Below are 23,500 nucleotides of genomic sequence, written 5' to 3'. Positions count from 1 at the left end.
AACTAGTTCAGATAAATCAGTAAAGAAAGTGGGGCAGTGCTTTAGTGGCCTATACAAGGTTATGGCCCGCACTGGTGGCTGACATTTAAACAGTATAGCATGCTGTTCAAAAGATCCAAAGTCGCCAAACAAAATGTCCTTACAGCTGAGAGCATTAGTAAAAATAGAGGCTGTCCCCCTACCCTTTTCCCCTTTTCTGATGAGTATGAAAAGTTGGAACCCCGGAGGGAGGCTTCAGTAAGAGCGGCACTACAGGTCTGATGACAGCCATGTTTCAGTGAGAAACATGCCATCAACTTTGCGCTCAGCAATGTGGTCATTCACGAGAAAGAGTAATCACAAGTATAACCTAACATTTAAAAGCGCCATATTCAATGAGTGTGTGCCACTCTGCCCCTGGGGTATCTGCCTTGAGATAACCAATGTAATAACAACCAAATTATTAACGTTACAACCACGTTTTCTGAATCTGTTTCCAATCTATCAGAATGCTAGATGACAGTTTGTATAAACTCACTAGAAGGCGAAGTTAACCTGTTGGGGCTAGGGGGCAGTATTTGCACGTCCGGATAAAAAACGTACCCGATTTAAACTGGTTACTACTCTTGCCCAGAAATGAGAATATGCATATAATTAGTAGATTTGGATAGAAAACACTCTGAAGTTTCTAAAACTGTTTGAATGGTGTCTGTGAGTATAACAGAACTCATATGGCAGGCCAAAACCTGAGAAGATTCCATACAGGAAGTGCCCTGTCTGACAATTTGTTCTCCTTCTAGGGCATCTCTATCAAAAATACAGCATATCTGCTGTAACGTGACATTTTCTAAGGCTTCCATTGGCTCTCAGAAGGCGCCAGAAAGTGGAATGACGTCACTGCAGTCTCTGGGCGAAAAACAGCAGGAGTTTTTGTGAGTGGTCAGGCAGGGAACAATGACACTGGAGTGCGCGTCCACGAGAGGACTTCATGTTTTTCTTTCAGTCTATGAATGAATATAACGTCACCCGGTCGGAATATTATCCCTATTTTACGAGAAAAATAGCATAAAAATTGAATTTAAACAGCATTTGACATGCTTCGAAGTATAGTAATGGTATATTTGGAAATTCTTTGTCACGAAATGCGCTCGCGCGTCACCCTTCGGATAGTGACCTCAACGCACAAACAAAACGGAGCTATTTCAATATAACTATGGATTATTTCGAACCAAAACAACATTTGATGTTCAAGTAGAAGTCCTGGGAGTGCATTCTGACGAAGAACAGCAAAGGTAATCCAATTTTTCTTATAGTAAATCTGAGTTTGGTGAGGGCCAAGCTGGGTGGGTGTCAAATTAGCTAGCCGTGATGGCCGGGCAATCTACTCAGAATATTGCAAAATGTGCTTTCGCCGAAAAGCTATTTTAAAATGTGACACCGCGATTGCATAAAGGAGTTCTGTATCTATAATTCTTAAAATAATTGTTATGTATTTTGTGAACGTTAATCGTGAGTAATTAAGTAAATTCACCGGAAGTTTGCGGTGGGTATGCTAGTTCTGAACATCACATGCTAATGTAAAAAGCTGTTTTTTGATATAAATATGAACTTGATTGAACAAAACATGCATGTATTGTATAACATAATGTCCTAGGAGTGTCATCTGATGAAGATCATCAAAGGTTAGTGCTGCATTTAGCTGTGGTTTTAGTTTTTGTGACATATATGCTTGCTTTGAAAATGGCTGTGTGATTATTTTTGGCAGGGTACTCTCCTGACAATCAAATTTTTTGCTTTCATTGTAAAGCCTTTTTGAAATCGGACAGTGTGGTTAGATTAACGAGAGTCTTGTCTTTAAAATGGTGTAAAATAGTCATATGTTTGAGAAATTGAAGTTATAGCATTTATGAGGTATTTGTATTTCGCGCCAAGCGTCCCACCTTGCCCAGGGAGGTTAAAAGAACATACATTAAGTTATAATAACCATAGGGCAATTTCTACAGGAGTTGATATGCTTTCCAAGTCCTCTGTTGCTTATTCTGACAAGGAGAACTGAAGCACGACCAGACCCTCTCTGTCAGTCTCAAACAGTTTGCGATGTTGCTGGAAATAATCCTGGAACCTCTGCGGTTAGGGTGAATCCTGCCTCTTTTAAAAGTGCTGATTGCTCCCACAGCAAAATAATTTGTCACAAAAGAGACATTCCTGTCATTGCAAATTTTCTTCAGAGCAAAGAGTCGGCTGGATCCTTGCTGACTCCCGGGGCCGGTAGTTCCGTCTCATGCGGGGAAAATCTGCTTGATAGCTGGATCGGATCTTCTTGGATAGATGAAGGGTGGCCAGACTGCCTTCTGATCTCCTACACCTTGCGAGTGTCCAGTCTCCCATGGGCCGCAGAGTTGAGTTTAACATCTGTCTGTTGGATTGGGACAGAAACGCTGCCCGGCTCAGACACCTTTACTATAGGAGGCATTTAAAACTGAGATTTGGTTTGCCTGGGTTACAGCAAGGTCGGTGTACTTAGAAAGCAGGTTATCCTTTTCTCGCAGCTGAGCTAACAGCTGGAGGATTGCTTCCCTAAGCTGCTTGATGGTGGTGCATTTAGAGCAGACAAATGCCTGTCTATTTTCCAGTTCCACCTTATCGTCATCTTGTGATTGTGTGGAGATCATCTCACACCTGAAGCATTTGTACCCAGCCGTGGATAAAAACACCAGTGGGCTAGCACTGCGAATACAGATTTGCATCGGTTGGTCATAGATGCCCTAAAAAGTAGGGGCGTGGATCATAAAACCAGTCAGTATCTGGTTTGCCTCAGGCAGTGCAACACATCTCCTTCGCATAATGTTGACCAAGGCTGTTGATTGTGGAATGTTGTCCCACTCCTCTTCAATGGCTGTGAGAAGTTTCTGGATATTGGCGGGAACTGAAACACGCTGTTGTATACGTCGATCCAGAGTATCCCAAACATGTTCAATTTGTGACATGTCTGGTAAGTGTGCAGGCCATGGAAGAACTGGGAAATTTTCAGCTTTCAGGAATTGTGTACAGATCCTTGCGACATGGGGTCATGCATTATCATGCTGAAACGTGATGGCGGATGATGAATGGAACAATGGGCCTCAGGATCTCCTCACGGTATCTCTGTGCTTTCAAATTGCCATTGATAAAATGCAATTGTGTTCATTGTCTGTAGCTTATGCCTGCCCATACCATAACCCCACTGCCACTCTGGGGCACTAGTTGACATCAGCAAACCACTAGCTCATATGACACCATCTGACCGGTACAGTTGAAACTGGGATCTAGCCGTGAAGAGCACACATCTCCAGCGTGCCAGTGGCCATCAAAGGTGAGCATTTGCCCACTGAAGCTGGTTACAACGTCGAACTGCAGTCAGGTCAAGATCCTGGTGAGGACGATGAGCACGCAGATGAGCTTCCCTGAGACGGTTTCTGACAGTTTGCACAACTGAAGAATTTCTGCACAAAGCCACAGTTTCATCAGCTGTCCAGGTGAATGGTCTCAGATGAGCCCGCAGGTGAAGAAGCCAGATGTGGAGGTCCTGGGCTGGCGCAGTTACACGTGGTCTGCGGTTGTGAAGCCGGTTGGATGTACTGAGAAATTCTCTTAAATGACATTTAGGCGACTTATGGTAGAGAAATGAACATTCAATTCTCTGACAACAGCTCTGGTGGACATTCCTTCAGTCAGCATGCCAATTGCACACTCCCTCAAAAATTGCGACATCTGTGGCATTGTGTTGTGTGACAACACTGCACATTTTAAAGTGGCCTATTATTGTCCCCATCACAAGGTGCACCTGTGTAATGATCATGCTGTTAAATCAGCTTCTTGATATGACACACCTGTCAGGTGGATGGATTATTTTAGCAAAGGAGAAATGCTCACTAACAGGGATGTAAACCAATTTGTGCACAAAATTTGAGAGAAATAAGCTTTTTGTGCATATGGACAATGTCTGGGATCTTTGATTTCAGCTCATGAAACATGGGACACTTTACATGTTGCGTTTATATTTTTGTTCAGTGTAGTTATTTTTGTAGTATAGATGTTTACTTACATCCAGTATAGGGCCGTTACAGTAGTGGCAGCGTGGGGAGAACAGGTTGTGGTAGTCCATCTCACAGTAGGGCGCTCCGTCACGCTCAAAGAAGTTTCTGGAACCTATCTCCTCCTGACAGTGGGTACACACAAAGTGCTCTGGGTGCCACGTGCGCCCCATGGCAGTAACCACCTGGACAAACAGAGACAGTATATTTACATTGACCATGCCAACAAAGCTCTGCAATTCAATTGAAAGTAACTTGAAGTTAAAGCGAGACCATGATCTTAGAACGGCCACCAGAGCCTGATCTATGGCCCACAAGCCCCTCACCTGTCCCACGATGGGTTTACAACAGGCCCCACACACTCCCTTGGCCACAGTCTGCACACCCAGTTTATGGAGGTCAGACTGCAGACTGCCAAGCATGTTGTCCAGCTTGTTGACCTGTGTTGGGGGGCCTCCAGGGCCACCTTTCCCCTGGGCCATGATCTGTCAAAAGATGGAGAGTAAGAGGACGGACACCAGAGCACAGTGCATTCTCTCAGAAAAATACATCTGAACAAATAACTAAACTGTGGGTGAACTAAAGGAAACTGAAGCCAGTGAGAAATAGAAGGATTTCCACCATATCAGAAATAGAAAGATAGAGAGATCCATGCCTGCATTGGAGGAAAAATTGGGTCGTATTCTGTTTGACAGCCAATGGACACCAGGACCTTGGAGGGAGGTGGTGGTGGTGCAGGCTGCACTGGTGGAGGGGGCACTGGGGCTGGGGCAGCAGGTGGAGGGGGCTCTGGCTTGGGGGCAGGGGGCTGCTGTACTGGGACCGGTGGGGGTTGTACCAGCGGAGGTGGGGGAGGGATGGGTTCCTGGGGTGGAGGAGGTTGAGGAGGGGGACAGGGGGGAGGGGGAGGAGGTAGGGGAGCAGGGGTCTGCTTAACAGGTGGGGGTCTCCTGGGTTCTTCTATAATAGGAGGGTGACGAGGGGCTGGGGGAGACTGGGGTGGGGAAATGACCCTCCTCTGAGGTATAGGTGACTCCGAGGGAATAATGATCTGAGGAGAAGAGACAGACGATGACAGAGAAAATTAAAGGTAAAGAACGGAAAGTGAAACTTGAAAAGGTAAAAAAAAGAAAATTGTATCTGGGATGGTGTGATCCTGTTGTGATCGTATCCAGGCCAACCTTGTCCACCTCATTCGCAGCCCCATCGCCACGGAAACGCTGCGGCTTGGACATGACGATGACGCCCTCAGTGAGCCAATCGTCCGGCTGCTTGCGCCGGCGGTCAGCCAATCGGCCAATCCCCAGCTTCCCCTGCAGCTCCTCTATGAGGCGGTCCTGTGAGCTGCTCTTGTTGACGATGATGGGGCCCATCCGCCCCCTCCGGGGGTGACCCTCTCGGTACATGGGGTGCACATTGGGTGTCTCCTTGGTGCGCCTAATCACGGACTTAAGCTAGAAGGAGAATGAGCATCAGGACTCCACTGTGATCCAGTTACAATACCACAGACCAGGTAAGTGGTTCAGTTCACAGGAAGCACCATTCCAGTTCACTCAAAGCCAAAGGCAGCCATCTCCTCAAGGGTATCTATCAGCGGTGGGTAAAGGCATGTCCAAAGGAATGTGTCAGTGAGCTCAGAGTCACACTCCATGCTGTATTACATGCTCAGACCCCATCTCACCTCCCACCCATCACACAGTCCCATATGTTCTCTGACCGTTAAGCAGAACATAGTTGGTCAAGATGGGGGCATCATGCTGACACAACAAGTGAGGTAGTCATAGGATGCAGTCACAACTCAAATTGTTTGGTTTTAACAAGACATGCCAACAAAGGTCACAGCCAGGCAGTACTGCTGAGCAATTAGTGCTTTTTCAAGTCGGTTCAATCATTAAAAATAATCACGGTTTTCAGTTTTGATTATTAACGGACAAGTAGGCGATAGATTATTGTCATTGTAGTTAATTACCAGGTATTCGGTGCTGAACTATGTAGAATATTGGCTTGTTGGAAACTACAACTCCCTACTACATCGCACAGTTCGGGCTTGATCTGATTTATCTCTATAGAAACTGGGCCTCAAGCGCACAAAAAAGTAAAAATGTAATTCAAACTTAAGACATTGGTCAATTAGTTGTTAAAAACAAAAAAATATATAATCGACATTTTGGTTAATCACTCAGCACTACCAGGCAGTCAACAATAAGAGACTGCAGTAGCAGCAAACATCCAGATGTGCACATTGTAAGGACAGTATCTCCACACACACAATTTCTCAAACAGATGTTTTGGTATCAAACTAAGCCATTTCTGCCATCTCAGAAAGATAGTTTTGTATGAATAACATATAACTCCGTTGTTTCTACGCGTGTTTGTGCAGAACAGCACAGTGTGGTGAGAGTTGTCCCATACATGTCCAGATGCAGAGACCCTGTCCATGGTGGCAGGCTGCAGCAGAGGTAGGTCCATGGCAGCATCAGGAGTTCCAGGGCAGGAGGAGCCATCCAGGGACTCATCCATCCAGCTGGCCTCAGTCATCGGGGTCATGCTCCCATCTGTATAAGGTCTCTCTGTATAAGGAGTCATACTACCATCCAGTCCATCTTGGAGACACATGTTCAGCTCCACATCAGCCCAGTCCATGAGCTCCCTGTGCCCATCTATGTGTCCACTCATTACTGACCCATCCCGGGTAATTGTCCCCTCACGGGTACTTGCCCCATCCCGGGTACACCCGGTGGTGTCTGGCTGAACCTTCCTTCTGTCTAAGGGCATGATGAGCTCCTCATGTACCTCCTGCACCACTTCCCTCTTCAGCGGAGGTGCCTCCCCCTTCAGCTGCAGTGTGTCAGTAGGGACTCTATCGTTCTCCGTCTTGGTGAAACTCATGGCCAGCAGCTTATCCAGGGCTTCATCCAGAGAGGGCTCAGCTGCAGGGACCGGCTCCAGAACTCTCCTGGAGATCTTGGGGCTGGTGAGAGCTGGGAGAGAGGGAGACTTGACCAGTGATGGTGAGGGGGCTTTAGAAGCAGTGAGAGGAGGGGTAGGACTCTTGGTGACAGAAGCATGGAGAGGTGAAGGAGTCTTGGAGGTAGAGACAGGAATAGGACTAAGGCTCTTGGTAGTGGTTGGAGTAGAGAAACACAGATCCATCTCAGTTAGGGGACTGGAGCTCTTGGTAACAGTAGCGGGAGTTGTACCAACTTCTAGAAATGGACTATGAGATTTTAAGGGGTTATGGTCCAGCGTGACACTGGCTGAGTTCAGTGATGGTTTAGCAGGATTAGGAGGAATTGGGTATGTGCTAAGTGAAGGGTTGGAGTGGTTGAGGGCTACCAGAGACTTCTGATGAGACGACAGGATGGTCGCAGAGACGTCGATGACAACTTTTGGTTCTGGGTCACTCTCTGCAAATGACAGAGGGCTCTGGGAGGTTACAGTAGCTGGGGGAGGGCTTGATAATGAGGGATGTGGAGGGGACACAGCCCCCCCTGAGTCCCCACTTTCCTCCTCTATGTGCAGCTCCCAGGCAGGTAGAGAGAAAAGAGGAGAGTCACAGGCAGGTTGAGAGGGTGAGAGGGAGGAGGGGGCAGCTGCAGCAAGGGAGGAGCAGGTACGTGGAGGAGGGTGGACCTCCAGAATGATGCTGGGGGAGGTTCCTGCCTGATCAAGCTGAAGGTCAGAGTTCATAGACCCCAAGGAGCCGAGGACAGGCTAGAGGACAGGACAGGCAGGAGAGAGGAAAGGGACACCACAAGAAGAGGAAGATATTAAAGAGAAATAATCAGATTAGAAAATAGATATAGAATTAAGATGTATCTACTAAAGGATTTTTCATGAGGTGATAAGAAGACAAGCATAAGACACACACACACACACCCCACCCCACACACACACACACACACACACACACACACCCTTGAAGTCGGAAAGGGAGGCCATGAGCTCATCAAGTTCGCGTGTGGCACAGGAAGCTGACATTCTGGCCTGCTGCTGAGAGGAAGAGTCCAACTCACTGTGAAGGACAGAGGGGCTGCGGCTGCAGAATACACAAACAAAACATGATCACACACAATCCAACATTGACCTCCTCATTTTTCATTTCATCTTAATATGTGATCAGATGGAGCACCCAAACACCAGGCTACAGTTGATTATTAACATGATCTCATTGCTAGCTAGCTTGTATCCTATAATTCAAGGTGATGACAAACTCCTTGTCCATCTGTGATTCTTGAATAGGAGTAACTGCCAATCTGCTTACCTGGGAGTGGGTACAGAGCCCTCCAGCTCATCCAGCAGACTCTCCACAGTGGGCCGGCCCTCCTCCACCGCCTGGCTCCCGTTCCGTTTGGTCTTCTCCTGAGACGGAGGGCTCACCATGATGTCAGGGGGACCCCCGTTCTCCTGCACATAGTGGGTTATGCTGCAGGACGGCAGGGGTGGGGCTGTTTCCTCTGTGGGTAGAAAGGACAGTGGGACATGATATCTCTGATATCATCACATTATTATGCAGTAAACACATACTGCAAAGACAAGACCACCTATGGCACAGAGAATGATAGAGATAAGTTCCGCTTAGGTAGCATAAAAAATGATGTAGGATGTGTTTAGCTGTCTGTGTACCTGTGGTGGGGAAGGAGGGAGAGTTCTGCTGGACAGCGTTGAGCTCCAGGAGCAGCCTGTCCAGCTCTGACAGGTTACTGCCCAGAGCGGAGCTCATGGCAGCCGCAGACTGGTCAGCAGACTTCTGTTTGTTGGGAAAACTGACAGAGGCAGAGAGACAATGGTTGGCAATTGTGGTTGAGTATAAAACTGTGACAGACGGTATAGTAGCCTCCCAGTGGGGGTCCCTTCCTAGAGATCTGTTCCTATGGCCCCCCTGCCTACCTGTAGACGTGGTCCTCTTCAATGTGGGACAGGGGCGGGCTGTTACTGTCCGTGAACCATAAGCTCTTTGGAGCTGAATCCAAGGACTGCAGAGGAGAACATTCACTAAGTTTAGTAGTGAAAAGCTATTTAATGAATGAGATGTGTGAGTCTGAGTTGTGGTTCTGAGGTACAGTATGACTGACCAGTTGGGAGGAGTGGTGGGAGTCCAGGGAGTCTATCACAGAGCCATTCAGAGCCTCAGCCGAGGGAGGGGGCGGCACCGGGGGAGGGACTGACTCCTGGAAGGAGTTCCCTCCAGTGGGGAAGGAGTAAGAGGTCTCCTCAGACAGGAACTCAGGATGCATGGAGATGTGGGACGTCGTGGATTCCAGGTCCGCCAACAAAGCGTCTGAGATGGAAAGAGATACCTCCATTGTTACACAGCATTGTTACACAGCATACGCTCAGTCAAACATTACAGATAGAAATACACAAACCAAGGCTGCCTCTGTATCATTACATCAATACAAAATGTGTTGGTTTTTTTGATTGAGGGCGGACATTTGTTTGCCCTCTTTCTGGAGCAAATCATTCACAGAAGACCAAGATGCAACACGACTTCTATGCTTAGCATCAATGTGAATAGTTTGAATTACAATGACAGATTTAGTTATTTTGCCTCCATTAGACTGAAAATAATTCAAAGCACCCAGCATATGGGCCTCTCCAGCTGGAGTCTACTGAGCGGCGGGTGTCTGTAAACTAACAATGCCTATGCGTACCTGTCAGCCTCTCATTCCAACCTCTTGTAACTCAGCCTCCTCACTCCAAAAAAAAGCCTGCTCCCAAGGCCCCCTCCACCAGGAGCCAAGTTTAGGCCCTGTCATCATCACAACTCGACACAAAGCCCCAGTGTCATTTCTAAACCCGCTACAGTCTGGTTAACATCTCCCCTGAAACCCCCAACTTCCTCGGTCCATCGATCTTTCCATAAGGCCCTAAAAATATATTGCTGCTGTCAGTAAGAACCTGGCTATCTGTCTTTGCTTGTCAATTGTTCCTTCCGTCCGTTTGTCTTCCTAACAGAAAAATGCCTTTCTTAACCTGTTGCTCTTTTCAAAAGGCTTTGTGTGAGTGTGGACAGACAGACATCATATACATCTCCTCCAGGGCTATCCTGTGTACAGCATTAGTGTCCCCTGGAACACCAGAGCGTCGGTCGGTCAGTCAGTCAGTCAGTCAGTCAGTCAGTCAGTCAGTCAGTCAGTCAGTCAGTCAGTCAGTCAGTCAGTCAGTCAGAGCCTGTTAAAATGTTCCTGTTCGTACTGGAGGGTGTCAAAGGGAATCCTTGTAGTCAACTCCATATAACAGAACCAAGTCAAAAGCCACCCCCATAAGACTAGTTTCTCTGAATCATATGAGACAATTGACATAAATCAGCTTCAAACCAAGAGAACATTAAAATGGCTAAACTAAATTATATGATAAATGGACAGTCCGTAAGATGCCAACATTACAACTTTATGAGGTGAACAACAAATAGACAAATCATTTTTTACAGACCACAGTCCAAAAGTCCCTCTTCAGTCACACACACAAAATCCTCCTTGCAAGAAGAAAAACAAAGCAATGACGTCCTACCCTGGACAACGCTGGGCCAATTGTGCGCCGCCCTCCCTCCCACTCACCCTCCAACTCACCCCAGGGATAACTTTCTCGCTCATAAAAAAATCTGTGTGTACTTCTATAAACAGTCTGAAATGTTTTGCTCTAGTTTCAAAAATAATTCCCAGAAAGATTTTTTAATTTGCCATCAACTAGACGTCAACGACATCTCTATTGTTCATCCTTAACAACTTTATTTGAATAGGACTACGTTACAATTGTTCTGTGGGAACAGAGCTTTCAGTTGAACCTATTCACTACCACAGAGCTTTCAGCTGAACCTATTCACTACCACAGTACTTCCCCCACTGTTCATTCAAACCAGAGACCCCGACCAGTAGCTAGGTGTTTACTTCATGTAGTTAAACCACATGGGTGCTAAATCTATTTAAAGCTGTAAGTTCAGCAAGTAAGTCTGCTGAAAATAAGCTGCACCTGGTGCTGACATGCTGAACAAGGACTTACTAAAGTTGACGTCATCACCCTTACAATAAAGCCCAATGAAAAAAAAAAAGATTATAATTTCTTATTTTTTTATTTTTAAATCACTGGTCATCTTCCTATCCGGTCATTCACTTCGGAATTGATATCTTACACATTATGGTGTGGTTTCCCAATAAAAGTTAATACTGAAACAATAAAAATTGCACATGGCTAACCAGGTATGATATAGAGTACACAGAAGAACTTCATGACCTTGCTCCTTGCAGCGAAGAAGAGTAGAGACACCGCCAAGTTCCCCAGTATCTGTTGCTAGACTGGGATCTCTATTCTCTGCCTAGTACCACTAGACTACCCCCCCGTTGCTACTACATCTAACACTGGCCAACCCCTGTGGTACTGATCAGTCAGAGATCTCAGTCCACATCTGATTGTTTCAAGCAACATATAGACTACTGTCAAGGGTATAGCTAGCTCGATGACATACAGCAAAAGCTGCTACTCACTACCCACCTTCACTGTAAAGGAATTGTTTGTTAAACTAAAGAACAATGAGTAGAGGATATTTAAATAATAGCTAGAGGTCTGCTACAATCCACTTGCCTGTAGTGCTTTAGGCCAGGGCCACACTGACATTCCTCTTTACTGGACTGTGAAAGTGGAAATGCCACTGGAATAAATTTGTGTTGATTGTCCCTCCTGTGGGAGGCAGCAACGAGTCTGACACATGAACTGTAAAATGGTCTGTGGCCTGAGTTGGTCTGGGGGGAGTTAGTGGCATTAAGAATGCTAAGAAGTACTGTAAGGGGTGGGGGTAAAGGTTATGAGATGGGTAAAATCCAATCATTTTCAGAGGAAATCCTGAATACTTAAAAAAAAAAAAAAAATTATGCAACTGTTCATTTCTATGGGAAACATTTATTCTGCCATTTGGGGATTCTAAGCAGGGCTAAATGCCAGAGAGATCAGTTTATCTGACTTTGTTTATTGCAGCTTCTATGACCTAAATAGATTTGCAATACATTCCTGTCCTGCCTTTTCATTGAACACATCTTAACATAAAGTCAATGTTCAAACATAGGCCAACAGCCTTGTGTTGTGTGCATACTGTATGTGCATTCTTTGGGTGGTGGGTACGTGTATATTCTTGCCTCTGTCCATAGCCCCCCTCCTCCTAACCGTACCAAAGCCCTGCCGTCTTTATCTGATAGGCGGGAAGGTACATGGAGAATTCCACACATTCCACTGTCCAGCTCCGAGAGAGAAAGCAGTCAGGGAAACAGAGAGGAGGGTGGCAGAGGAGAGGCACGAGGTGGAGGCCAAGAATGGAAGAGAGGAATGATTTGGTTTACCCAGGGACTATAAATATCAGTAATATGTAACCTAAATGAAATTAACAAATATTAAGATAAAACACAGAATACAATGTTTTGTAATACAGGCTAGAATTGGCAAGACAGGAACCATCAGTCAATCAGTTGCACTACGCCTAGGTTCCAGATGAGAGGAATGCAGAGGGGGAAAAAATGAAGAAAAATCTGGCTGTTTAGTTTCAAAACAATCAAAGTACTACTCTATAATTTAGATAACAGGGCCAGATCAAAAAAGTACCACATACTTTATATTCCAGGAGAAGAGAGATGTCAATTTTTATTACTCATGGCAGGCCCAGAGTGCCATGCTTCCCAGGTTAACAGGCAGGCAGGCAAGCTAATCTTCCCCACATCTTTAACACATTGGATACAGTGATGGACCACCAGGGTCCACAACTCACCTGTTTATAGCTGGGGGCAGAACTGGCCACAGCCCCACGTAGAAAGTAACACTATCCGGCCTTCCCAACATGATATTTATATCAATCAGGAGAGACAGGGGCCAGAGAGGGGTGGAGAGAGAAATACCACAGAGGAGAATAGCAGATAGGGAAAAGGGGAGAGGGAGTATACAGCACAGAGAGAGAAGGGTGAACAGTGAGTGTAAAGACATACTGAAGGGAGTACAGACACAGTGACAGAGAGGGAGTGGTGTGGTATCGCAGAGAAAGAGAAAAATCTTGAAGCAAGATGGGGTCAATGGCTTCAAAATAATACCCACCAAAAATACCCACCCAAGCAGCCCCATATCCGAAAGATGACACTCCCCTGAAGAGAGCGCTGGACCAAAATAAAAGCACTTCCCCACAGGCTAGTAAATCAGATGACAGGGGAAAGTCTAAAAGACCATTTTGACACACAGTCACACTTAGACATTGAGAACAAACTCGCACCAATAGATGAGTGAGAGAGCTAACGGCTACCATGAGTTTGTGTGTGTTGGAGGGGGTGTGAAAACCTCAAGGATAGACGGTCTTGTTTCGCTTCTCCAAGTTCAGCTTGTGCAACAACACAATCAAACCAACCAACCTCCAAAAACAGCCAGCCAGATTTTTCTTCATTTTTTCCCCTCTGCATTCCTCTCATCTGGAACCTAGTCGTAGTGCAACTGATTGACTGATGGTTCCTGTGGAATCCTCCACACTGAGCTCGTTGAACAACATGCCCTGGGGAGTCCCCGCCTGAGTAATGTGGGAAGAATCCAGCAGAAACTCCTGCTCCATTACACTGACCCATCAGGAAAATAATTAGCACTGTTCTCAGAGCCAAGAAACAAGGCCAGAGAGAGAGGGGATAGTGACAGAGTGAGAGAGAGGGAAACAGTTGAGGAAATAAAGGCAAAAGAGGTGGGAGTGGGGGGGGGGGGGGGGTAGGAAAGAGGGCGTGACTAACTTTTATTGGTCAAAAATGTCCATAACAGCAATGGCAGAGCATTCATTTCCTGGCCCTGAACGCAGATTGTGCTCATTGTTTTCTCTTATGTTTCCTCAGGATGTGAGGCAGGGTTCATTGCCTAAGCAATGAGGTCAGTCATGCAGATCCCCTCCCCCAGACTCAGAACAGGATGGGTGTGGAATGAGCACATAAAGAGCACAAGGACTGGACTGATTTACGGACAGGACCCTCGCATTAGTTCAGAAGGCAGGCCCACACAAACATACAGTAGTGGTAGGCATATAGGGAGAAACCCTACAGGTCCCTGGGGGTGATGATTAGTTTGGTAACACTTGCCCACTGCTGACATACTGAAATACAGAAACTCACCAACTGCCAAAGTTGTAAGGAAAGCTATGTTGTCTAAGTTACAGAGTGTGGTTGGCAAATATCGTAAACATTTAGGACCACTAGTGTTGGGCTGTATCCAGATTTTCATTCCATTTCTGTACCATACCGGGGTATATGGTATTACCAAATGTGCACACAAGGGGCGCTATAATAAATATGTTTTTTGGGGGGATGCACAAAACAATTTAGGCACCAGGGATGTTGATCCAGGAGGGGATTGAATGTCTCTGTTGTAACCAAGAAGCTTGATATCTAGCCACTTAGCTAGTAAACCAAATGCATAGCAAGAGCCCTGAGCTAGATATCATGACACATCTTACATTTCTTATAGTTATACTTAACTTGGCATAGCACCCCTGCAGCCCCCTCCCCCCCAAAAATATATATTTTATAAACGGTATTTAAAATCATACCGTCTGTATTTAGAAATAGACATTTTATACCGTATATCGGGGCATCGCCCAAGCCCAAGGACCACACCATTTAACGTGCAGCCAGTCCTCTCTTGAATAAGGGAATATGGCAATTTTTCTACAAGGTAATCAACGAATACAGTCCACATCTCCTCAAAAGAGGATACAGGACCCTGAACAGCTTCTACCCAAAAGCTAAATAGTTAGTCCATGTAGCTATTTGGTTATCTGGCGTGACCCTTTTTGAACTAACTTTGACTCATCACATATCCTGATGCTACTTTTTACCCTCTGTCACTTTAATCCTAGTTATATGTACATATTTACCTCAATCACCTCATACCCCTGCACATCGACTCAGTACTGGTAACCCTTGTATATAGCCAGGTTATTGCTACTCATTCTGTATCTATTATTCAGCGTTTTACTTTTCTATTATTTATCTTTCTTTCGTTCTGCATTGTTAAGGACCCGTAAGTAAGCATTTCACTGTTAGTCCACACCGGTTGTTCACGAAGCATGTACAAAATTAAATGTGATTAAATTACTGTTCAACAGACTGCAACGTTGTCTCTTCTATAATGTTGTCCTCTCAACCAGCTACCCACCTACACACCACTCCTATCTTGATGACTGGTCTTGACATAAACAAAGGCTGCTTCAGCCCACAGGGACAGCCCAGCTGTGTGTTTCCCAAGCATGGAGAGTCAATCATACAGGCTCCTGAGGAATTCATACAGAGAGGAGAGTGGGGACACGCCACACAAACACACCAGTAAGACAGGCCATCTGACACTGACTGTCACATGTGGGTAAAGAGTCACATCTGGGAGAAAGCTCAGCTGCACTGCAGCCACATCAGTAATGGTTCTGGACTTTGGGCTGGACCTGGCCACCACCTGATCGGAGCTGCGTGAGACATGTCTGAGTCTCTGGAACGTTCACATGCCTTGTCTAACCTAGGGTTGCTCACACGGTACAACAGAATCCCCCTTGCTTTTGGGAGAGGAAATAGGGACATCTCTGGTACACTGGGCCAAGTAGAAAGAGGAGAGGATGGGATGATTGGGTTACGCAGCTCTACATCATCAGAGGCATCCCTGCAGAGACCAGGGAATAGGGTTTTACTAGGACACAGTAGGACTGACTGAGGGTACCGGTTTGTGAAGAGCCCTCTCTTTACAGGGCCAGTGGGGAACAGTGGTGGGAGTTGGTGAGCCGTAACCCAGTAAGTATTTGGCCTTGATGTTAAGACATTCCACAGCAGCCTCTCCCCCTCCCTCAGGCCTGGCTTCCCCCGACTTAAGTGAGACAGCAGGCTCCCTCTCAGTTAACAATCAGTCCTTTCACTGGCCCAGAGCAGCATTACCATCTAATGAGCCGTGGAGGTATTCTCAGATCAGGCCAAGCTCAAAATATGTCTCCTCATCCCTCCACTTAAACAATTCAAAAACACACCTCACTGACACATGCTATTTTGGGTCATTCATGCAGAACTCAAAATAGGCAAATTCAAATGGGTGCTGGACTCTTAATTAAAAATATTACTTTGTTGTCCATTTCCTTGGAGAGAATGAAAATGTGTATCACCTGATCAGCTCAATCAACCGAGACACACACTCACCCACACCCTGATGAGATGTAAGAACAGGAGAGCCATGCTTTTGTTGCTGGCCTTTCTAGACTCTTAGCTACATGCCTCCACTCTGTGCATGAAGATGAAAGCAATTGCATTTGTTCATTAACACCCCATCTAATCTAGGCAGCTTTAGTGAACTGGCCACCAGATGAAATCTGTAAAAACAAAATGAGTTCTAAGTGTAGTTGCACCAGAGGTCAAGGTCTGCTGAATTGTGACAGATGACTGGTCAGCTATCTTGTCACAGAAAATAGACTGAAGGATAAAATGTTGGTATTGGGGGGAGGGCATGCTTTACAACAGTGCCTGACTCATGTAACCATGAAATATGATCAGTGTGTACAAGTATGAACGGTGCAGGTTGGCGTACAGTAGGCCGGTTCCAGGTGTTTGTGTAAATATCTGTAGTGCATATCTGTATCTGAAAAAGTTCTCTAGTCTTTTGAAGACCCATATTGCTGCAGGTCTGTAGGATACTCTAATGTCTGAGTATGTACTCTAAACATGACTACCCAGCTAACAAACATTCCCACAACTTTAGAGAACGTTCCCTTAAGTCTCAATAGGTCATTAACTAACATTATCATAGGAATGTTCCCGTGATGTCCTAGGAATGTTTCCAAGAGACTATTACCTTAATGTTAAATAGAACGTTGTTACCTTGTTCTCAGAACTTAAGATATTAACTGTTCTAGACATGTTTCATGGGAGCGTTGAAAGAATATTCATGTCTCCAGTTCTGATGGTTAGGAGAATATTCCATCAACGTCCCACCGAACATAGTTGCCATGTTATCAGAACATAAACTGTTAAGATTCTAGACAAGTTTAATGGAAACGTGGCAAGAACATTTGTGCCAAATGTGTCATTACTCATCTTGTTACTGTTGCCAAGCCAATCTAGGCCCTGATTGGTGAACCACTGATCCACTCACAGAGCCTTGTCTGTTGGCAAGATTAGGGACACACACACACACACACACACACACACACACACCACACACACACACACACAGCTTTTAACATAGTGTTCTCAGCTTCCATATCTGACGCACATGATTTAATTGTGCATGTTAATTTATACAGTAAGTATTATTCAGCATATCCTCACCCGGGAGTTAAACTAACAACCTCTTGGTTTACGATACAGTAATCTTCCTGCTACACCACCATGTCTGTGTCAGGTATCAGTTGACCTGACTGTTCTCTCATCATTGATTTGATTTAATTATTTCAGCAATTTAAGAGCTTTCGGTTTAAGGGTCTAATGTTGTTGGGGCATTTGACCCTGTTTTAATCTTACTCCCGAATCAGTATGATAAACTATTTTGTCATTGTTCCACATTAAATGTCAAGAAGAGAGAGCGTTGCTCAGCTAAATAGAATTAATAAATACTGATCATTTATGAGGTAGTGGAAAGGTGGTCGATTTGTGCTCCAGGTGTAATCCTACAGATTCCCATCTTTCAACGAGAAACTGATTTTAATTAGATACTTTTGGTCATGTAGTGTACATAGAGACCTGCTTGTCAAACATCTCAATCCAAAATCATGGCCATTAATATGGAGTGGTCCTCCTTTGCTGCTTTAACAGCCTCCATTCTTCTGGGAAGGCTTTGTACTAGACGTTGGAACATTGTTCCGGGGACTTGCGTCCATTCCGCCACAAGAGAATTAGTGAGGTCGGGCACTGATGTTGGGCGATTAGGCCTGGCTCGCAGTCGGTGTTCCAATTCATCCCAAAGGAGTTTGATGGGGTTGAGGTCAGGGCTCTGTGCAGGTCAGTCAAGTTCTTCTACACCAATCTAGTCAAATCATTTCTGTATGTACTTTGTGCGGTCCATACAGCATTGTCATGCTGAAACAGGAAAGGGCCTTCCCCAAACTGTTGCCACAATGTTGGAAGCACAGAATCATCTAGAATGTCAATGTGTTAAGGATTTCCCTTCACTGGAACTAAGGGGCCTAGCCCAAACCATGAAAACACCCCCAGACCATTATTCCTCTTCCACCAAGCTTGTGTGGCCTACCACTTCGCGGCTGAGCCATTGTTCCTCCTAGACATTTCCACTTCACAATAACAGCACTTAGAGTTGACCAGGGCAGCTCTAGCAGGGCAGAAATTTGGCAAATTGACTTGTTGGAAAGGTGGCAACCTATGACCGTGCCACGTTGAAGAAGTCACTGAGCTCTTCATTAAGGCCATTCTACTGCCAATGTTGGTCTATGGAGATTGCATGGCAGTGTGCTCGATTGTACACCTGTCAGCAACGGGTGTGGCTGAAATAGCCGAATCCACTAATTTTAAGGGGTGTCCACACACGTTTGTATATAAAGTGTAAGTTAGGGGTGTTGTCAAATAATGACATGAACATATATTTATAAGAATGTGAAGGTAGTGTGACTTCCCTTGCGGGTCTCAAACCCAGGCCACCAGCACTTATGACGAACGCCATAACCACTAGGATATCCTTAGGGCATGTGCTTGCTTAATGGGCCAGTATAGTTAGGACCTATCCAGAAGCAAACCCTAACCCTTTCTCTGTAGGCACTTGTGAAACAACTGGATAGGTGTAAACAGGAGTAACATTAAAAACAGGGTTATATGGCCCACAAACATTAGACAACTATACAAAAAGCCCTAAAATTGCTGAAATAAGGAAATCAAATCAATGAGAGAATTGTCAGATTAACTGATAACTGCAGTGGCGAACCGTGATTTTCTGACCTAGGCTTTCAGTTGTGGAAAGAAAATGACAATACATCAGATCAAATTTTTAAAAGAACAGAAACAGAGCATGGCTTAATGCACCCAACATTATATTGTGTAGTCGGACCATTGCAGACTCTAGTGCAGGAGACGCAATGCTTTTAGATGAAAATCAAAAACAGGCCTGAGCTGTGCTTCGGGCTGCAGCACACAAAGCCAGCACATGGACACAAGATCATTTTGTTCTGTCCTCAGATACAGAGAGCTGTGATACCCGGTGTGCAGATGAAGAGGTCCCAATAGAATAAGGGTTCATCCTCGTATACCATGGATTGTATGTGTAACAAGGTTAGCAAAATGTTAACTAAAATGAAGTTTAAAAGTCACATTACAACTGGAACAGGCCAACCCTGCTGGGTGTGCATGATTCTGTTCCAGTCCAGCACAAACACACCTGATTCACTGGATCGAACATAATTGGTTAATAATCAAGTGCGCTATTGCTAGTTGGAACAGAAGTCTGCTCACCAAGTAGATCAAATCAAAGTTGGTCACGTGTGCCGAATACAACCTTACAATGAAATGCTTACTTACAGGCTCTAACCAATAGCGCAAAAAAGGTATTAGGTGAACAATGGGTAAGTAAAGAAATAAAAACATTTAAAAGACAGTAGCGAGGCTATATACAGTAGTGAGGCTACATACAGACACCGGTTAGTCAGGCTGATTGAGGTAGTATGTACATGTAGATATGGTTAAAGAGACTATACATATATGATGAACAGAGAGTAGCAGTAGCATAAAGAGGGGTTGGCGGGTGGTGGGTGGCAGGACACAATGCAGATAGCCCAGTTACTCAATGTGCGGGAGCACTGGTTGGTCGGGCCATTTCAGGAAGCATGTACATACAGATGAAGTCGGAAGTTTACATACACTTAGGTTGGAGTAATTAAAACTTGTTTTTCAACCACTCCACAAATTTCTTGTAAACAAACTATAGTTTTGGCAAGTTGGTTAGGACATCTACTTTGTGCATGACACAAGTAATTTTTCCAACAATTGTTTACAGACAGATTATTTCACTGTATTACAATTCCAGTGGGTCAGAAGTTTACATACACTAAGTTGACTGTGCCTTTAAACAGCTTGGAAAATTCCAGAAAATTATTTCATGGCTTTAGAAGCTTCTGATGGGCTAATTGACATCATTTGAGTCAACTGGAGGTGTACCTGTGGATGTATTTCAAGGCCTACCTTCAAACTCAGTGCCTCTTTGCTTGACATCATGGGAAAAATCAAAAGAAATCAGCCAAGACCTTGCTGAAAATTGCAGACCACCACAAGTCTGGTTCATCTTTGGGAGCAATTTCCAAACGCCTGAAGGTACCATGTTCATCTGTACAAACAATAGTACGCAAGTATAAACACCATGGGACCACGCAGCCATCATACCGCTCAGGAAGGAGACGCATTCCGTCTCCGACAGATTAACGTACTTTGGTGCAAAAAGTGCAAATCAATCCCAGAACAACAGCAAAGGACCTGGAGGAAACAGGTACAAAAGTATCTATATCGACATAACCTGAAAGGCCCGCTCAGCAAGTAAGAAGCCACTGCTCCAAAACCGCCATAAAAAAAAGCCAGACTACGGTTTGCAACTGCACATGGGGACAAAGATCGTACTTTTTGGAGAAATGTCCTCTGGTCTGATAAAACGAAAATAGAACTGTTTGGCCATAATGACCATCGTTATGTTTGGAGGAAAAAGGGGGAAGCTTGCAAGCCGAAGAACACCATCCCAACCGTGAAGCACGGGGGTGGCAGCATCATGTTGTGGGGGTGCTTTGCTGCAGGAGGGGGATGGTGCACTTGACAAAATAGATGGCATCATGAGGCAGGAAAAGTATGTGGATATATTGAAGCAACATCAAGACATCAGTCAGGAAGTTAAAGTTTGGTCGCAAATGGGTCTTCCAAATGGACAATGACCCCAAGCATACTTCCAAAGTTGTGGCAAAATGGCTTAAGGACAACAAAATCAAGGTATTGGAGTGGCCGTCACAAAGCCCTGACCTCAATCCTATAGAAAATGTGTGGGCAGAACTGAAAAAGCCTGTGCGGGCAAGGAGGCCTAGAAACCTGACTCAGTTACATCAGCTCTGTCAGGAGGAATGGGCCAAAATTCACCCAACTTATTGTGGGAAGCTTGTGGAAGGCTACCCGAAATGTTTGACCCAAGTTAAACAATTTAAAGGCAATGCTACCAAATACTAATTGAGTGTATGTAAACTTCTGACCCACTGGGAATGTGGAAAGCTGAAATAAATCACTCTCTACTATTATTCTGACATTTCACATTCTTAAAATAAAGTTGTGATCCTAACTGACTTAAGACATGGAATTTTTATTAGGATTAAATGTCAGGAATTGTGAAAAACTGAGTTTAAATGTATTTGGCTAAGTGTATGCAAACATCTGACTTTAACTATACATTCATGTACATACAGCTGAAGTGACTATGCATATATGATAAACAGAGAGTAGCAGTGGGGGGGGGGGGGGGGGGGGGGGCACACAATGCAAATAGTCCGGGTAGCCATTTGATTACCTGTTCAGGAGTCTTATGGCTTGGAGGTGAAAACTGTTGAGAAGCCTTTTTGTCCTAGACTTGGCACTCCGGTACCGCTTGCCATGCGGTAGTAGAGAGAACAGTCTATGACTGGGGTGGGTCTTTGACAATTTTTAGGGCCTTCCTCGGACACCGCCTGGTGTAGAGGTCCTGGATGGCAGGCAGCTTAGCCCCAGTGATGTACTGGGCCATACGCACTACCCTCTGTAGTGCCTTGCGGTCGGAGGCCGAGCAATTGCCGTACCAGGCAGTGATGCAACCAGTCAGGATGCTCTCGATGTTGCAGCTGTAGAACCTTTTGAGGATCTCAGGACCCATGGCAAATCTTTTTAGTTTCCTGAGGGGGAATAGGCTTTGTCGTGCCCTCTTCACAACTGTCTTGGTGTGTTTGGACCATTCTAGCTTGTTGTTGATGTGGACGCCAAGGAACTTGAAGCTCTCAACCTGCTCCACTACAGCCCCGTCAACGAGAATGGGGGCGTGCTCGGTCCTCCTTTTCCTGTAGTCCACAATCATCTCCTTAGTCTTAGTTACGTTGAGGCATAGCTTGTTATTCTGGCACCACCCGGCCAGGTCTCTGACCTCCTCCCTATAGGCTGTCTCATCGTTGTCGGTGATCAGGCCTACCACTGTTGTGTCGTCTGCAAACTTAATGATAGTGTTGGAGTCGTGCCTGGCCATGCAGTCGTAGGTGAACAGGGAGTACAGGAGGGGACTGAGCACGCACCCCTGGGGGGCTCCAGTGTTGAGGATCTGCGTGGCAGATGTTGCTACCTACCCTCACCACCTGGGGGCGGCCCGCCAGGAAGTCCAGGATCCAGTTGCAGAGGGAGGTGTTAAGTCCCAGCATCCTTAGTGCCCTCAAAGCTCATTATGAAGCTGTGTTGAACGCTGAGCTGTAGTCAATGAACAGCATTCTCACATAGGTGTTCCTTTTGTCCAGGTGGGAAAGGGCAGTGTGGAGGGCAATAGAGATTGCATCATCTGTGGATCTGTTTGGGCGGTATGCAAATTGGAGTGGGTCTAGGGTTTCTGGGATAATGGTGTTGATGTGAGCCATTACCAGACTTTCAAAGCACTTCATGGCTATGGACGTGAGTGCTACGGGTCTGTAGTCATTTAGGCAGGTTGCTTTTGTGTTCTTGGGCACAGGGGCTATGGTGGTCTGCTTGAAACATGTTGGTATTACAGACTCAATCAGGGACATGTTACAAATGTCAGTGAAGACACCTGCCAGTTGGTCAGCACATGCCCGGAGTACACGTCCTGGTAAGCCTTGTGTATGTTGACCTGTTTAAAAGGTCTTACTCATGTCGGCTACAGAGAGCGTGATCACACAGTCGTCCGGAACAGCTGATCCAGTGGAGCAAGGTTGGCCACCTCCGGTATTATCTTTTTTTTGTTCACCTGAAAATTATGCCTTAGTAATAATAATAGCCTACTTGTTAATAAAATGTCTAACCTTTACATATGAGTTAGCTTACTTGTACACTTTGAAATATGAAAGTGTTGATTCTTTGAAGTTAAGTGTTGAAACTTGTGTTAAATTGTTAACTATTATTCAAGACGAACTAGTGTCATACACCCCTACCTACATGTAAAAATGACCTCGACCAACCAGTACACCCACACATTGACTCGGTACCCCCTGTATATAGCCTCGTTATTGTTATTTTAATGTGTTACTTCTTATAATTTTTTACTGTTGTGTATTTGGTAACTATTTATTGAACTGCATTGTTGGTTAAGGGCTTGTAAGTAAGCATTTCATGGTCTACACCTGTTGTATTCGGGGCATGTGACAAAAAAAGTTAGATTGGATTTGTCAATGTTGATACAAATCACAGATGCCAAATCCTGCAATAAAGAGGGGAAGGGAATCTGTCTCTAATTTGTCTGTTTCTGTGTTGTATTCTCAAATG

General features: G+C 45.2%; 2 protein-coding genes across 3 annotated transcripts in view; both read right to left on the bottom strand.

Annotated features, from left to right (window-relative positions):
* The window catches only part of LOC106585310 (paxillin), a 35,488-nt gene that overhangs the window by 5,712 nt on the left and 6,276 nt on the right, over positions 1–23,500 (bottom strand). For both annotated transcript variants that reach the window (XM_082968608.1, XM_082968609.1), the window contains 7 exons: positions 9,128–9,333; positions 8,943–9,028; positions 8,679–8,818; positions 8,317–8,509; positions 7,973–8,091; positions 4,379–4,539; positions 4,064–4,237 (listed from right to left, as the gene is read on the bottom strand). In XM_082968608.1, coding sequence (XP_082824734.1) covers positions 4,064–4,237; positions 4,379–4,539; positions 7,973–8,091; positions 8,317–8,509; positions 8,679–8,818; positions 8,943–9,028; positions 9,128–9,333 — 1,079 coding nt within the window. The remainder of the gene's footprint in view (positions 1–4,063; positions 4,238–4,378; positions 4,540–7,972; positions 8,092–8,316; positions 8,510–8,678; positions 8,819–8,942; positions 9,029–9,127; positions 9,334–23,500) is intronic.
* Positions 4,597–7,925, bottom strand: LOC145863966 (uncharacterized). The gene is made up of 3 exons (XM_082968607.1): positions 6,465–7,925; positions 5,234–5,506; positions 4,597–5,103 (listed from the first exon to the last, which is right to left on the bottom strand). Exons 1-3 carry the CDS (start codon positions 7,740–7,742, stop codon positions 4,678–4,680), a joined length of 1,977 nt encoding a protein of 658 aa, XP_082824733.1. The 5' UTR covers positions 7,743–7,925; the 3' UTR covers positions 4,597–4,677.

Source organism: Salmo salar, chromosome 24, assembly GCF_965601325.2.
Source record: "Salmo salar chromosome 24, fSalSal1, whole genome shotgun sequence".
NCBI lineage: Eukaryota > Metazoa > Chordata > Actinopteri > Salmoniformes > Salmonidae > Salmo > Salmo salar.
The sequence above is the reverse complement of the archived record's forward strand: the minus strand, read 5'-3'. Positions and strand labels throughout refer to the sequence as shown.

Bases quoted from the DNA above. Each gene is read 5' to 3' on its own strand.
- LOC145863966 (XM_082968607.1), bottom strand. From the start codon at position 7,742: ATGAACTCTGACCTTCAGCTTGATCAGGCAGGAACCTCCCCCAGCATC. The intron at 5,507-6,464 runs GTATGGGACAAC...TTCTCCTTCTAG, and splicing joins GGGTCTCTGCATCTGGACAT to CTTAAGTCCGTGATTAGGCG. The intron at 5,104-5,233 runs GTTGGCCTGGAT...TCTTCTCCTCAG, and splicing joins CTGCGAATGAGGTGGACAAG to ATCATTATTCCCTCGGAGTC.